General features: G+C 36.2%; 2 protein-coding genes across 5 annotated transcripts in view; one reads left to right on the top strand and one right to left on the bottom strand.

Annotated features, from left to right (window-relative positions):
* Nucleotides 1-14,945, bottom strand: part of LOC111489243 — a 16,331-nt gene extending 1,386 nt beyond the window's left edge. Inside the window, exons 1-17 of one of the 4 annotated variants that reach the window (XM_023137362.1) lie at nucleotides 14,532-14,941; nucleotides 13,032-13,094; nucleotides 12,864-12,958; nucleotides 12,582-12,764; nucleotides 12,375-12,441; nucleotides 11,219-11,388; nucleotides 11,057-11,123; nucleotides 10,908-10,981; nucleotides 10,766-10,823; nucleotides 10,351-10,679; nucleotides 9,847-10,243; nucleotides 9,613-9,713; nucleotides 9,438-9,478; nucleotides 7,838-8,030; nucleotides 5,584-5,728; nucleotides 5,314-5,447; nucleotides 4,792-5,090 (exon numbers count right to left, since the gene is read on the bottom strand). In XM_023137362.1, coding sequence (XP_022993130.1) covers nucleotides 4,950-5,090; nucleotides 5,314-5,447; nucleotides 5,584-5,728; nucleotides 7,838-8,030; nucleotides 9,438-9,478; nucleotides 9,613-9,713; nucleotides 9,847-10,243; nucleotides 10,351-10,679; nucleotides 10,766-10,823; nucleotides 10,908-10,981; nucleotides 11,057-11,123; nucleotides 11,219-11,388; nucleotides 12,375-12,441; nucleotides 12,582-12,764; nucleotides 12,864-12,958; nucleotides 13,032-13,074 — 2,238 coding nt within the window. In that variant the 5' untranslated portion in view covers nucleotides 13,075-13,094; nucleotides 14,532-14,941 and the 3' untranslated portion in view covers nucleotides 4,792-4,949. Of the gene's footprint in view, nucleotides 1-4,791; nucleotides 5,091-5,277; nucleotides 5,448-5,583; nucleotides 5,729-7,837; nucleotides 8,031-9,437; nucleotides 9,479-9,612; nucleotides 9,714-9,846; nucleotides 10,244-10,350; nucleotides 10,680-10,765; nucleotides 10,824-10,907; nucleotides 10,982-11,056; nucleotides 11,124-11,218; nucleotides 11,389-12,374; nucleotides 12,442-12,581; nucleotides 12,765-12,863; nucleotides 12,959-13,031; nucleotides 13,095-13,798; nucleotides 14,312-14,531 lie in introns of those variants that run through there. The other 3 variants (XM_023137364.1, XM_023137363.1, XM_023137365.1) reach the window with 3 other exon arrangements.
* LOC111489247 (transcription factor TCP21-like) lies at nucleotides 441-2,107 on the top strand. Its single transcript, XM_023137376.1, has one exon. The coding sequence runs from the start codon at nucleotides 549-551 to the stop codon at nucleotides 1,317-1,319; it is 771 nt and encodes a 256-aa protein (XP_022993144.1). The 5' UTR covers nucleotides 441-548; the 3' UTR covers nucleotides 1,320-2,107.
* Nucleotides 14,946-14,993: the final 48 nt, after the last annotated feature.

Here is a 14,993-nt window from a genome sequence, read left to right as displayed (position 1 = left end):
TTTTAAACCATAAAGTAAATTTTTTTTTTTTTTTTTTTTTTGTTTCAACGACGCCGTTTAGCTCTAACTACCAAAAGAATATCCAGGACAAAGCTAGAGATTACAGACCGAGCCGCTGTCGGTCCAGAGAGAGAAAACCCGGATTCTATAACGGTGAAATATCATAATTTTAAATTAAAATAATTAAAAATAGATGGTGAATTACGAATATAGCCTCAAAACTTTTATGTGGGACAAGAAAAAGGAAAATATAGAAGTTAGAGATGTGGGGCCCAATATAAGTGTGAAATTAAAATAAATAAATAATAAAATAATAAAATAATAAAATAAAGAAAAGTGGGGACCACCACCCATGTGCCCTCCTCCTGTCTCCACCAGCTCCTGCTTCTCAATGATTAGAGCCCCTCTGCTCCCAAACCCCAAACCCCTTAAAAAGATTTTTAAATAATTAAAAATTAAAAAATAAATAAATATTTCAATTCCTCCATTGACGACCCTTCAATCTTCTTCTTCTTCTTCTTCTTCGTTGACGTCTTTCTTTGTTAACCATGTCTGGTTCTGGCGGCGTTAACGGCAACAATGGCGCCATTATTGATCATTCTCAGACTAACAACAATGGCGGTTTGGCCGTCAAAAAACCTCCGTCCAAGGACCGTCACAGCAAGGTCGACGGCCGTGGCCGCCGTATTCGTATGCCGATCATTTGTGCTGCTCGGGTCTTCCAACTTACCCGCGAGTTGGGCCACAAATCCGACGGCCAAACCATCGAGTGGCTTCTCCGTCAAGCGGAGCCTTCGATTATTGCTGCCACTGGCACCGGCACCACTCCGGCTAGCTTCTCCACCATTTCCGCTTCACTCCGCGGTGGTTCCGCCGCTGCTTCCTCTCTCGACCATAAGCCGCTTTTGGCTCCGGCGCCGTTCATTCTTGGCAAGCGCGTTAGAGCGGACGACGATGGAGATAATAAAGACGACGGTAGCGGTGGCGGTGGCGTTGGTGGTGGCGTTTCCGTTGGCTCTACTGTGAGTTCGTTTATGGGTACGGCTGCCGCGGGTGGATATTGGGCGATTCCTACAAGGCCGGATTTCGGACAGGTGTGGAGCTTTGCAGCAGCGGCGGCGGCGGCGGCGGCGGCACCGGAGATGGTGATTCAACCAACCGCGGTTTCTCACCCGGCGTCGCTGTTCGTTCAGCAGCAATCTATGGGAGAAGCGTCGGCGGCGAAAGTGGGAAATTACCTTCCAGGGCATCTGAATTTACTTGCTTCTTTATCCAGTGGACCGGGAAGTTCCGGCCGAAGAGACAACGACCACCATTGAAGTCGTAATCCCGCCGCCGTCCACGACGGCCTCGTGTTTCGTGTTCATAGAATTATTAACTACCCTAAACCCCACCCTTCAATTTCTCTATCGTTTTTTTTTTCCCCTTTTCGTGTGGAGCTTAGAATTTTAGGGTTTTTGGCTATCGAATTCTTAACTTAGATGGAGTGAAAATTAGGGTTTCCTTTTTCTCTTTTCAAATCATTATTCTGAATTTTGGCTGTTTTTGCCAGATTTTGCTCTATGAACTCTGCTAATTTGGTTGAAGTTCTTCCGCCATTTCAATGGAAATCCACGGAGGAACTCAGCTCTGATGGATTTCTGGTTATGCTTCTGTTCTTCTTCTTCTTCTTCTTCTTCTTCTGGTTTGTGTTTGATCCGCCATGGATGAGTTTGTTGAAGCTTTTCTTCATCTTCATCTCTCTGCAAGGCCTCTGTTTTTTGAGGTTTTTCTTCAAATTTCTTAATCAATTGGCTTTTAAATTCATCAGAGTGAGAATAATCAATAATTTTGTTGTTTCCATCTATGGAATTGGTTCTGATTGCTCTAACACTTGTCTCAATTTGCTGTAATATGAACCTTGAATCTCGGAAGTTTCGATTCCATTTTCTCGGGAAAGAACATGGAATTTTGTGGAGGGAAAATTTTTGGGATTGGTTTCAGCTTTGAATCTGATTTGACTCATTGGATTCTGAGTTTTTTTGTTTTCCCAGTGATTTTGTGTTGTTCAATGGCATTCATGGTACCCTCAGCAGATTTTATTACCATTTATTGTATGGTTTTCCTCTCCATTTTCTCTCTCATAAATTATTTTAGAGCCCTAACTAAGAAAGAGTGGGTAGATATTGCGTCGGTAGATATTATCCCCTTTAGTCACATGACTTATCGCCGTTTTAAAACGTATCTGTTAGGAAGAGATTTTCACACTTTTTTAAAGAATGTTTCGTTACCCTGATGTGGGATCTCACAATCCACTCCCTTTAGGACTCGGTGTATTTGCAGACATTCGTTCTCCTCTCCAATCAATGTGGGATCTCACAATCTACCCCTCTTTGGGGTTCAGTGTCTTTGCGTACATAGCTAGTTGTGTAGCTATGATGTCATTTGTAACAATCCAAGCCAACCGCTAGAAGATATTGTCCGTTTTGGCCGGTTACGTATGACCATCAGTCTCAGGATTTTAAAACGCATTTGTTAGAGGAGGTTTACACACTGTTTTGAGGCTTTCCTATGAATAGAATCATTTGACAATATCAAAGATGTATTTCCTTACGAGAGAGGTGCACCAATTGAAGCGAAAGCTTTCTTTCTTTGATGAAATAAGATGTTTAGAGGATCTACTCTCTACTCGTGACTATCCTTTTGGTTATACTAAGTTCCACGTTAAAAAACATATATATAAACTTTCCGAACTAACATTAATACCCTTCAACTATTGAAAAAGAATATAAAAATTAAAAATGATCTATATAGTTTAGATAGACGGTTTTCGTTCGTAGTTTTGGACCACAAAAAATGCATCATAAATGGGAATAACGGAGAGAAAAATATATTATACTTAATTAAAAAATAAAAAATATTATAAACAAGTTTAATAATGGTAAATAGAAAATTTTCTACTAATTTGTATATGATATTCCTAAACTTCACTCTTTGCTTCAAAAAAAAACTTTTATTATTTCAAAACTTAACTTTAAAATAAAATAAAAAATAAATAATTAAAAAAGAAAAAGAAAGAAATAAATAACATCTTTAGAAAAGAAATTTGTACCTCCTTTTATCCCAATAATAATAATAATAATAATAATAATAATAATAAATTTTAATTAATAATAATATACCATAAACTATATAGTAAACCTTCAAGTTTGACGTCTAATTATCCATAAAGCTATAAAAATGAAGTTTAGTATTCAATAATATCATCACTTCAAACTTCAATTGTCTGTGTATCTGACTTAAATAGATCTAACCATCTAGAAATCGACAACCCGAAGAATCAGATAGATAAGGGTAGGGAGGACCCAATAATTGGAGAGACCCACAAACATAATTCTTTTTATTTATTTATTTTGTAAAAATGGTCCTACAAAATTAATTCGCATACTGAAAAAAGTGGGTGGAATTTTTATTAGGTGGGGGACCATTTTGGGTCAAAATCTCAGTTCTTGCATGGCTATGAATCATTCTTCAGTGGGCCCATGGGCCCGCGGTAAGCAAACTGGGCCTACAATCACTTTCTCGAATCTCGATTCCCAATTTTGTGGATATGGGCCATTCTTAATGGGCCATACACACAAGTGACCCACACTAATGGGCCCAAGGTACACAAAGTGAGCCGACAATCATTCTCATGAATCTTGTTTCCCAATTTTGTGGATATGGGCCATTCTTAGTTGGCCCACGGTATTCAAGTGGGCCAACCTACACTTTCATGGGCCCACTATCAGTTTTTTGAATTTCGTTTTCCAGTTTTGTATCTATGAGCTATTCTTAATTTGTCCTTACAAGCAGCTGACCCACATTAATGGGCCATTCTTAATGGGCCCACGGTATTCGAGTGGTTATCCATCTCTTGGATTTCGTTTCCCAGTTTTGTGGATAAGCCATTCTTAATGGGCCATACAAGCAGGCAACCCACACTTTAATGGGCCATTCTTAATGGGTCCATACAATCAAACAGGTGACCTACACTCTATGGGCCTACAGTATTCAAGTGGGCCAACCAACCCTACAATGGAAAAGGAGACTGTGAGTTTACGGTTTTCTTCCATTAAAATGGAAAATTTTCCTTTTGGAAAGGGTTTCCTTCAAGGACATGGTAAAGGAGACAGTTCCAAAAGGTTCCGGGCCTACCGACTCGAATAATTGAGTTATCTATCATTTGTTATGAGGATAAAAGAATTATAACGTCGGAAAATAATAAGTGATGCATATCTAAAGAGTCTTTTTCCTATTACGAAGCTTTTTATCATCTATTTAATTATAATATGTATCATAAATCAACTAAAACAATCTAGAATTAATATAGGGAAGGAATGGGAGACAGGATCTGTAACGACCCATATCTACCGCTAACAGATATTGTCCTCTTTGGGCTTTCTCTTTCGGGCTCCCCCTCAAGGCTTTAAAACGTGTTTGCTAGGGGAAGGTTTCCACACCCTTCCTTATAAATGGTGTTTTGTTCTCCTTCCCAACCAATGTGGACATCACATGATCACTCTATCCAAAACCTCCAGCTGAGTAGATCACCTTGTGGAAAACCTCTGGTAGCAAGAATCTTTCCTCCTGAAGCAGCCATTAATGATGGTTGAGAATTTTGGAGCTGGGATACACCCTCGAATCCATTTCCTCTGTATTGACCATCATCCCTTTGCATTTTTTTTGACTATGAAAGAAAGAATCATCAATAATCTATCAACCACAAAAGTGTGTACACATAAATATACAAAAAAAAAAAAGAAAAAAAAAAAAAGAAAAAAGAAAAGAAAAATCATACACCTCTAGACAACACTACAGGGTTATGAACAAAACGTTAAGAATGTCCCAAGGGCCACCCACCAACAATTGATCAATACAAATAATCTAAAAGCCATGCATTGATCTGATTATAAATAAGGTTCAGTTCACTAATAGTCAAATTTATATTCATCCCATCTATGGGGGTCATCATCATCACTTTCATCAGCCTTCAATGGACTGTGAATTTCACCAACAAATTCTTCCATTTTTGTGTCCTCCACTTCTCCAGGTTTTGCCACTTCTTCCTCCTGTTCACACAAACCATCAGAGATTACATTACACAAATAACCTACTCGTCAATCTCTATTCCTCCTTCCAGTCTCCAAAGCCAATAACCATTTTGATAAATCATAAGATTATGAGGAAAGGAGAACACCAAGAGGAAATAGGTGTACCCGAAAGGCCCAAGTAGAAACCGGAAAAAAAAAAATTGACAAAGTCTGACAGGAGAACAAGAGAAAGACGGCATACGTTAATTTCAGGTGACAACTCTCCCAGCTCCTCATTCCCAGTATTTTCAGTCAACTCGTCTTCATTGGACTCGTGTTTTGCCTTATTAGCAGCTTCTTGCAGCTGCCCAATCAACGATAAAAATTGGGAATGGTCTGCAAAAAGCTTGATTGTAAGACCATTGAACCAAAAGATAATTAAAGGAAAAGAAAAAACAAGAACAAGAAAGAATGAAATCACAATTGGACAGAGTTAAGTTTAGGAAAAAAACGAAAATGAAACAGGTATTACCTTTGGCACGATTAGTTATAGCATCAGATAGGCGAAATGGATGATGACGTTCTTCATTTTTGAATTTTAGTTTAATTTGATGCCGTGTTCGGCCTGGAAACAATTGTTGTATCATACAAAAATCCGTTCCAAATTGCCGAACAGCCTATAAAGTAAGTGAACAAAGAGTTAAGTTTAATGCCAAACATATTTCAGATGTTAAAATCTTCCAAATAATTCCAAAAGATGATGACATTCCTAATTGTTTAACTGTTTCAATGAAAATATCAGGACCTAAATTTTTTTTAACCAAAATACAAATGGCCAAGGCAACAAACCTAAGGCCAAAAGGATTACAAAAATGTTTTACTAATTAGTAGAACTACAAAGAAAAGAAAAGGCTCCAAGAAAGAGTCCCCACTTTTGGTAACAAAAACTAAAGGATCAATGTGGGGAAAAAAGTCTAGAATAACAGACCAAAGGAACACCGACATACGTTGACCCCATGCATATTTTCACAATGTAGCCAAACGTAACAACATTCTCTTTTTTCATTCCAACCAAATAGATCACAAAAAGGCAAAGAATCTGCTAAAGAAACAAACTTCCCACCCCAAGAGGGGATTGGGAACAATGTCCCTCCATCATTCTGTTCAAAACCACTCAACTCTAGCTAACTGATCAATAAATTATTAATATAAGAACTAGTTTCCTTCCCTTTGTTGATCCAAACAGACTCTGACCCATAATAGATTCTTGTAGATGGGCCTTTCTTTCATTATTTTTTATTTATTTATTTGAACAAGAAACAACTTCTCCTTGATATAATGAAAATATTCAAGAGGGATAAAAACTTCCCTAAGGAGAGAAAAAGTTACAAAAAAAAAAAAAACAACAACAACAAATACAACCAGAAAATGCGTAGTCACAAAGCTAAAAGAAATTTTTAAAGAACGAAGACCTTTTTCTAATATTGATGCATGATGCATGAAAGACTTGTGGAACTTCCAAACAAAGTTGAAGCTATGAAAATGTTGACTAGAAAAATTCTTCCTGTAAGGGTCTCTAGTTCTTCTCAAACCAAATTCTCATTGCCTTGATAACATTTGACCACAGATTTCTAGCTTGCAAATTAAAAGGGTTGCTCAAGAATAGGTGGATCTTCAAATGATTAATCTCGGCCCATTGAAAACTTGGATTTATCTAAACCAACCAAGGGTTCTTTGGCGGGGGGGTGGATATCTTTTTAGATGAGGATTCCAGGTTTATTCCATGCCAATCCAACAACCGCTGAACAGGCACCTTTCACATGGGAGATTCTATAAATATTAGAAAAGAGAAGATTTAGAGGATAATCATCTATCACGCCCCATTGTTGGGACACAAGTTCTCCTACAATTCAGCTCCCCTCCCAACTAGAAAATAGTACCTTTTCTAATATGAAACATGACCAAGGAATTTCCATACCTCAAGGTTCCATTATAAGGACGAGAGCCAAGAAGTTATTACAGGCTTAGTCACATAATTGAGTTTATGGAACCTAGTCCCAGGATTGGTTACTAGATAGCACATTTCTTTTATTACATTATTTTAATTGTAATTTAAATATTTGTTTGTCATTCAAGCTAGTTTTTAATATCGGGTTAAGGTTATATTGTAACCCATATAGGTTACCATATTCCATCCTCAACTAGCTATTTTAATAGGGAGATTATGAGTATTTCTCATTAACTAGCTATTTTAATATGGAGGTTGTGTGTATTTAACTCACAAAGACGAAAAAATGGCAAAAAAGAATAAGTTAAGGCTGTCAAAGGCTATATAAATCCTCTTTTCTTTCCTTGTAAAGATTACATTTTGGAATTGAAAAGAATAGAGTTTCTATTTTTGCTTTGTGAGAGCTAAGTTTCTACTTTGCAAATTCTTCTGTTTATAACTTGCATGCTAGAGTCATTTAAGTGGAATTGATCAAACCGCTTGTGGAGTGATTCGAATCATAAGTTTAGAAACGAATTTTCTTTACTCTTTATCATCATGGTAATCCATTCCAAAATTTTCCCTTGATTTGATTCTTATTGTTTTTTGGGATTCTTGAATAATTTAGATCTAAAGGTCTTATTCTTCATCCAGATATTTTAGATCGAATACCAAGAGTTTCATAACACTTTCTACACAAAAGACAATGCAATTCTTTAGTATCATATGTTAAGTGTCCCAAACCAAACCAATCAAATAATATCACGAACATTATTGAGGAAAAAAGAGGTGTAATTACCTCATAAAAACGCTCTGTATCATGCTTTGACCACTTTGTACGTGATGTTTTGTCCATGAATGAATGGTAATTAAAGTAAGCAGAAGTCATGTCAACTACATCAGGCGTTTCATCATCATCAGTACCTCTACCTTGTTCATCAGCAAGGCTTTCCTCTCCATCATTATAAATCTCCTCGCCGACAGTATCGGTTCTGGACGTAAAAGAACAAGAAGGGAGTATAAAAAAAAAAGATGAAGAAAGAAAGAATAAAACCTACAGAAAGGCAAAAATATATATAAAAGAAGAAAGTAAATCAACAACGAGAAGCGAAGTAGACAGACTTGACTTTGCCTATGCACAAGTGACAAACTTGAGTGAATTGAGAGACAACAACAATATTCTTTAAAAGATAACACTTTTAAGGCATACTTATGATATGAGCAAGATATTCATGAGAGACAATAAAAGCCCAATCAGTTACAACAGACTCTTCCCACACTCAAAAACAACGAGAATTGCAAAAGGTTCTTCAATTGGAAAGAGGGTTTGGGTCTTCCTGTAAGTAGAAATCTCTTCTGAATGAGATCACAAGTGAAATTCAAATACCAATGAAAAGTATGAGTACGTTTGGTTGGTGATCTAAAAGCAGAAATTTGAAAACAATAAATTCAATGAAATTTTATTGTAATGAAAAACATAATTGTATTTTATGTTTATAGTGTTTTTGTCTACGTGTTTGGCAGGAAATTTAGAAATTGGATTCCAATTAAAAATGTGTTTACTGTTTATAAACCTTAAAATATAGTTACAGTTACCACTAAATATTATATTGAATCTTACTATCATCAATTAATTTAATTTAACATATTTTATATTATAAATTTTGTATAATTATTATTTTACAATATTATATAATTTATAATGCATTACATCATACATATTTTATTTTTAACAAAAAATGAAACTAGTTCGGAGCATGAAATAAACCAAAAAGAAAAAATATATTAAATTACAAATTTAGTACAAATTTAGTCGATTTGTGTCTATTTAGTCTATAAACTTTCAAACTGGAAAATTTTGGTTCTTAATTTTTTTAAAATATTCTTAAATCTAAGACAAAATTGAAAGTTTAAGATTCAATGAGAAGAAAATAACATTTATATATAATAGAAGAATTCATTTTTAAAAATTACGAATTTGTCAAGTATTTATTAGACAAAATTGAAAATTTCTATTAGGCCTAAAATGTTTGATATTTGTGTCCATCTAATCTTTGAACTTTCAAAATTGTCTAAGTTTGGGACTAAACTTGTAATTTTTTTTAAAAAAAAATCAAGTTCACATACTCTTCATATTTAAAAATACATGTTACATATGCAAATACATTGGCATACCTACAAACATACATGCATGAAGCCAACAGAAAATAGCAAGAGAAAAAGACAGAAACATTAAAGTCCAGTAGTATCTCACCGCAACCAATATATCTTTCCAAAATAATGATACTGAAATATGCTGATCTTTTTTTCATAAAAAATAATGACGATAAATCATTATAGTTCTTTTCATAATAAACAATTTATAGCGATGAAGCAAAGATGAGTTAAAAGTTTTGGACCTTTGATTGGTTGCCGATTGTCTTGTGGTTGCCTCTTTTTTCTACATTAGAAACAACAGGCCCCAAGGAATCTCGTTAGTAAATGTGAGGAAGAAAAAGAGCTAAAACACACCAACCAAAGAAAATAAAATCATCAGTCCTGTGCAACTTGAGAGATGCTAAAAAGAATCAGTACCTCTAATTTCTCCTTGTGCTCGTGATAAATAATGAGATCCCTAAAACTTATTTTTTGAAAGTCAATTTCATCCTCCGGAGTTTCAAGCAGAACCTTGTTTACTTTAGAAGCACAAAATAATTAATGATCCGACAAAAGCACATTACTACATTAACGATACAGAGTAATAGAAAAAGATATATATCGTTGGCAGCCAGACAGATTTAAAGCATAGGCAGCTAGAGAAATAGTTACCTTGCCTTCTATTCCGGCGAGTTGAATGGGAGAACTTCTTAGGACGTTTTTCAGCTTGCAAATCTGGAACTGCTTTATTAGCCTCCTTGCGCTTCCGAGTTGGTTTTTCATTATCACTAGAAGGTTTCAATGACTTCGTTTTAGTTTTTGTTCCTCGACGTCCTTTTGAGGTTTCATTTTTTTTATAGCCATCTCCATGTATATCACAATTACTAAAGCGTTCACTAGGGAAATCATCAACACCATCTTCTGGATCACCAAGTTGATGAGAAACCTGCTGTCTCAACTTCCTCGAAGTTTTGCTATGCTCAATTTCTTCACCAACTGGGGGGAACATCTCTTGCTGCTGAGACATATTTGATCGACTCGAAGGGTCTTCTTCACCATTCTTACCACCCTAAGAACTCAATTACAAAAATAAAAAATTAAAACAACCAAACAGAACCGCACAAACTCAAAACAATTGCATATTTAATTACACATTTCAACAGTCATTTACATTACCTCTTCTCTTAACATCTCATCCTGATCATCTGAATTAAAATCATCTACCAGTATGTCACCATAAGAGTCATATGCTAATGACTCTACATTAACAGGTGCTTCAATGTGCTGGTTGACAGGAGAGTAGTCATCAAAGTTGATCGATGAATCATTAAGAACACCATCTGAATGGGTACCAATTGAGGCTTCATGCATGCACTTAGTATCACAAGAAATAACTTGTGGAGATGGTGGAAGCGTATTAGAGATTTCTGGCTGAGAGATTTGTGTGCAACTGTCTCCTGCAATTCTCATTTTGGGCTTTGGTATATACTTGCAAGCAGGTTGTTCTGAAAACAAGATGAATTTAAATTATTTAACTAAACGCATATTTCAAAACCAAATAAAGCAGAAAAGTTGGTTGAATTTGTCTTACCAGTAGTGGTCCCAGAACTTATTGTATCCTCGGTGATATTAGCTCCTGCCCCACATTCCTGAAACCTCGACCATATGTGAACGAGTGAAGAAAGATGCTTTAAAAGAACTAACTCCACTTGTTAACAAAACAAGACTTTCACCTCTACTTCCAACCTTTGTTTATCCAAATCTCCATCCTCATTGGAAATTGTTGCTTGCTTAAGGCTTGAAGGATCTTTAAATGTAAGAGAACAGACATTAGAACAAGAACTATAGAGGAAATGAGAGATGAGAAATGTCAATTACTCACCTGCTTCATTCTTTGGTTGGTTATGAAAATCATCTAGCCATTCCAAATCATAAAATACATCTGTATTCTGAAAATAAAATGATTATTAGTACAGAATTGAGGGAAAAAAAAGTTGTACCAAAAACAATGACTCTACAAAATACACGAATAATTAGCCCATACCTGCCCTGCTATTTTACCATCATTGGAATGCCCATCCTCAGGCTGGATTGATCCTAGTCCACTTTGACCCAGAACCGTAGCTTCATGAGCTCCAGAGGCACTTGAATGGGAACAGTTCAATATTCCCGAATTTTTGCTATCATCGGTAAGATTTTCTACTCCAACTGGACCTAAGGAGAGAGTAGTGGTATCAATTGCATCAGTCACTCCATCTTGAACATCAATGGAATATCGAATACTTGAGTCAATGACAATGTTAGAAACCAAATAATAAGACTTGGAAATTATATTGAAAGATAAAAGAATAAGAAAATACAGTAAGAAACTCCAAAGTAACTAAAGCTACGAGGACCATCACATCTAGAGCTCACTCAAGACTCCACAGCAATATTACTTACCTCCCTCCAAGACCAACCCTCTTAGTTATAACAAATGATCTCTAACAAAACTGCAACAAGCTACCTTGCTAATTCTGATATTACCCCTTGCTATTAAGTCCTACCAAATAATTGAAACTGATGAGAAATTTGGGAATTTCTCTAAAGATCAAAATGCTGCAACAACCATCTTTTTTGGGTTATATTGGATGTCAAGTTGAAACTCATACCATTCAATTCACAAGTAAAATTAAATTGTAATTTTCACGTACTTGGATATTTGGAAAGAAAAATTCATATTATAAGATATTGGATAAATTACAAAATTAGGCCCTATGGAATGGATAAATTTAAATTTGATCCCCATTATTTTTAAAGTTTCAATTAATCCCAATGGTTTGTGTTTAGCTTCAATTTGGTCTTTATAATATTAAAAATTTAAATTTTCCACATGGTTTGGTTAAATCTAAAAAACAGCTCCTAAATTATGTTCTATCAACCTCAAAACCCCACCAATAACGACGCCAAGGATGATTTGTAAAGTTTTGCTAAACCATAGGGATCAAGTTCAAACTTTTTTAGTCAGAGAGATTAAATTGAAACTAAATTCAAACCATAAGGATCAAATTAAAACTAAGCCCAAACCATAGAAACTAAATTGAAACTTTGCCCAAACTATAAGGACCAATTTTATAATTCAATCTGAAGTATTTAATAAATATATTTTCCTATATACCACACCATCATAATTTCAACGAATGTTTTGAACTAGTACTTACCATCGATAGTAGAACCTGAAGGAAGAATACCACCACAAGAATCCAAATCAAGCTGCGTAGAGTCTACCTGGAAACAACAATTTTCCTCACCCAATCAAGCTTACAAATGAAATAATATATGGTTATACTAGAATAGAGAAATCCATATGGCCAAATTTCTGGTGTTCTGGCACTAAACATGGCTAAATAATAATTAGTAAATTGTACCATTATAGCACTTTCCACAGAGGTGTGATGTGAACAACCAATGAAATCAGATCTTACGGTAGCCAAGAGCAAATCATCTTCAGATTCCTTGTTCTCCTCTATCACAGCAAGTTGGGATGACGACTTGATTGATTTTGTGTTTCCTCTAACATCATGACAAGATTTAGCATCCGATGTTGTTCCCTGCAAATAAAGTAGATTCATAGAAACAGTTTCATAAATGTCCCAGCAAAGTCGACCATCCATCACTTAAGCCAACAAAAGATACTGCACAGGTCTTACCTTCTTATCTTGAGATACTGTGGACAATTGTGGAGCCAAAGTTTGCTTTTTAGGACGTGGTTTGATCTTTGGTTGAAATCTACCCCCAGTTCGGGCTGGGAAAAACCAATATCAATTACTCATTATTAAGAAAATAGAAATGCACAAACTGATGAATGTAAAGCTTACATGTGAAACCAGGATCAGAAAGAATTTCATCAAAAGGGTCCATAAATGAAGCCTCGAGTTTGACTGCACCAACCAGAGACCTTTGGACGTTATGAAACCTTCTGATTCCTTTTTAGTTGGTAAGAAATCGTAAATAAAAGTTCACAGTACATGTCTAAAAGGTAAAAAGTAAAATTGAAGCTGAGGATATGGGTAGTGTTTCTAAGCACAAATGTAACATCCCCAAATTTCACACTAAACTAGGAACCTTACCAAACTTTCATACCTAACTAGCCTGAAGTACAATGTCCAAATATTTGAAACAAACTAACATTCTACTCTTTGCTTAAGGAACCTGAGCAAACTAGAGTTTCAGGATTAAAAACATCAAACTAACCACACTAAAGAACCAAACTCAAATTAAAGAAAACATTCATTTCCATAAGCCACTAAGCCACTAAGTACAACTCAACTTCAGAACAACAATAAAAACTCCAACGCAAAAATTTCAACCCAAACTTAAAGACAAACAATAAAGGGATGAACTAACAGCAATGTCACGACACTAACCCAGCTATAAAAGGTAAATCAACTAGACTAAGCACAACGGAAGCAACTCCTAAAAAGAGTTCAATTAGCTAATGGCTCTTCTTTTCATATCTCCTCTTCAGCGCAGGTTTGTAATACTTATCATCACCTACATAATTTAGTACACAACACGTACTGGTAAGTAGCTCAAACCTGAAGAGCCACAAAACAGTATACAAGGCAAACATCATGCTACTCACATCATGTAATGCATACTCAATCTCTACTCAAGCTCACTCAATGCCCACAATTTAGCTCTCACAAGGCTTTCTGCGACCGACACCTTCAAGGTACGTTAACCCCAACTAATGTTATCCAGGGTCACCGACATTCTTCGTCGTCCCCAATTGATTTTATCCAAGAACCATCAACGCTTTCTATTGACCCCAACTGATTTTAGCCAGGGTCACCATTCATCTTCATCGACCCCAATAGATTTTTATCCAAGGTCATCAACGTTCTCAAGAATCCCCACTACTCGTCTTTCTAGACTCATCGCACCGACCCTAACTATTTTTAAACAAGACCATCGATGTTCATTTAAATCCAACGGCGACACAACCATTTGACCAACGCACTTGATATTCACCCAACATTTCTTTATACGCACAACCCTCAGACCTCTTTCTCACACAATCTCACTAGAATGCATGAGTGCTATAACATGCTTCTAAACTATGCTTTATGTCAAAACCACATAAAACAGCGACATGCACTCAACATAACCCATCCAATAATTCAAACATTCTCAAAAAATATGCTCATAAACAAAATCATACAACACCACCTCAGCATGCTAGTCCGTACAATATCACCACGACATTACAACATACTTAAACATACCGAACGCATACGATTCAAACACATCGACAATTTAAATCATAATTATTACTCAATTAAAACACAAAGCATGTTGGCACACAATAAACAGACCCAACGAGGGGGTGAACGCCGCTGGTTTCTGTCGTCACTGCAGCGAGTTCGTGTAGCGCACCGCCCTAGAGCCTCGCCGGAGAAGAGAAGTTCGCTGGAGGAGAAGAAGAAGAAGATGTCAGAACGCCGTGGAACAGGTCCGCTGGTTTCTATCGTCACTGCAGCGAGTTCGTGTAGCGCACCGCCCTAGAGCCTCGCCGGAGAAGAGAAGTTCGCTGGAGGGAGAAGAAGAAGATGTCGGAACGCCGTGGAACTGGTTGCTGGAGGAAAATACGCCGTTCGTGCGCTGGGCGGCGGTGGTTCACCGGCTGATGTGCGTGTGAAGAAGAGAGGAATTGGGACAACGGTTTTCTAAATTTTCCCTCTTCTTTTTCATTTCTCACTCTCTTTATAAGCAAAAACAAATTACTCGAAAGTAAAAAAAAAAAAAAAAAAAAAATTAAAAAAAAATTGAAATCCAAA

Source organism: Cucurbita maxima, unplaced genomic scaffold (assembly GCF_002738345.1).
Source record: "Cucurbita maxima cultivar Rimu unplaced genomic scaffold, Cmax_1.0 Cma_Scf00014, whole genome shotgun sequence".
NCBI classification, from domain to species: domain Eukaryota; kingdom Viridiplantae; phylum Streptophyta; class Magnoliopsida; order Cucurbitales; family Cucurbitaceae; genus Cucurbita; species Cucurbita maxima.
The sequence above is the reverse complement of the archived record's forward strand: the minus strand, read 5'-3'. Positions and strand labels throughout refer to the sequence as shown.

Coding starts and splice junctions, on each gene's coding strand:
- LOC111489247 (XM_023137376.1), top strand. CDS start 549: ATGTCTGGTTCTGGCGGCGTTAACGGCAACAATGGCGCCATTATTGAT.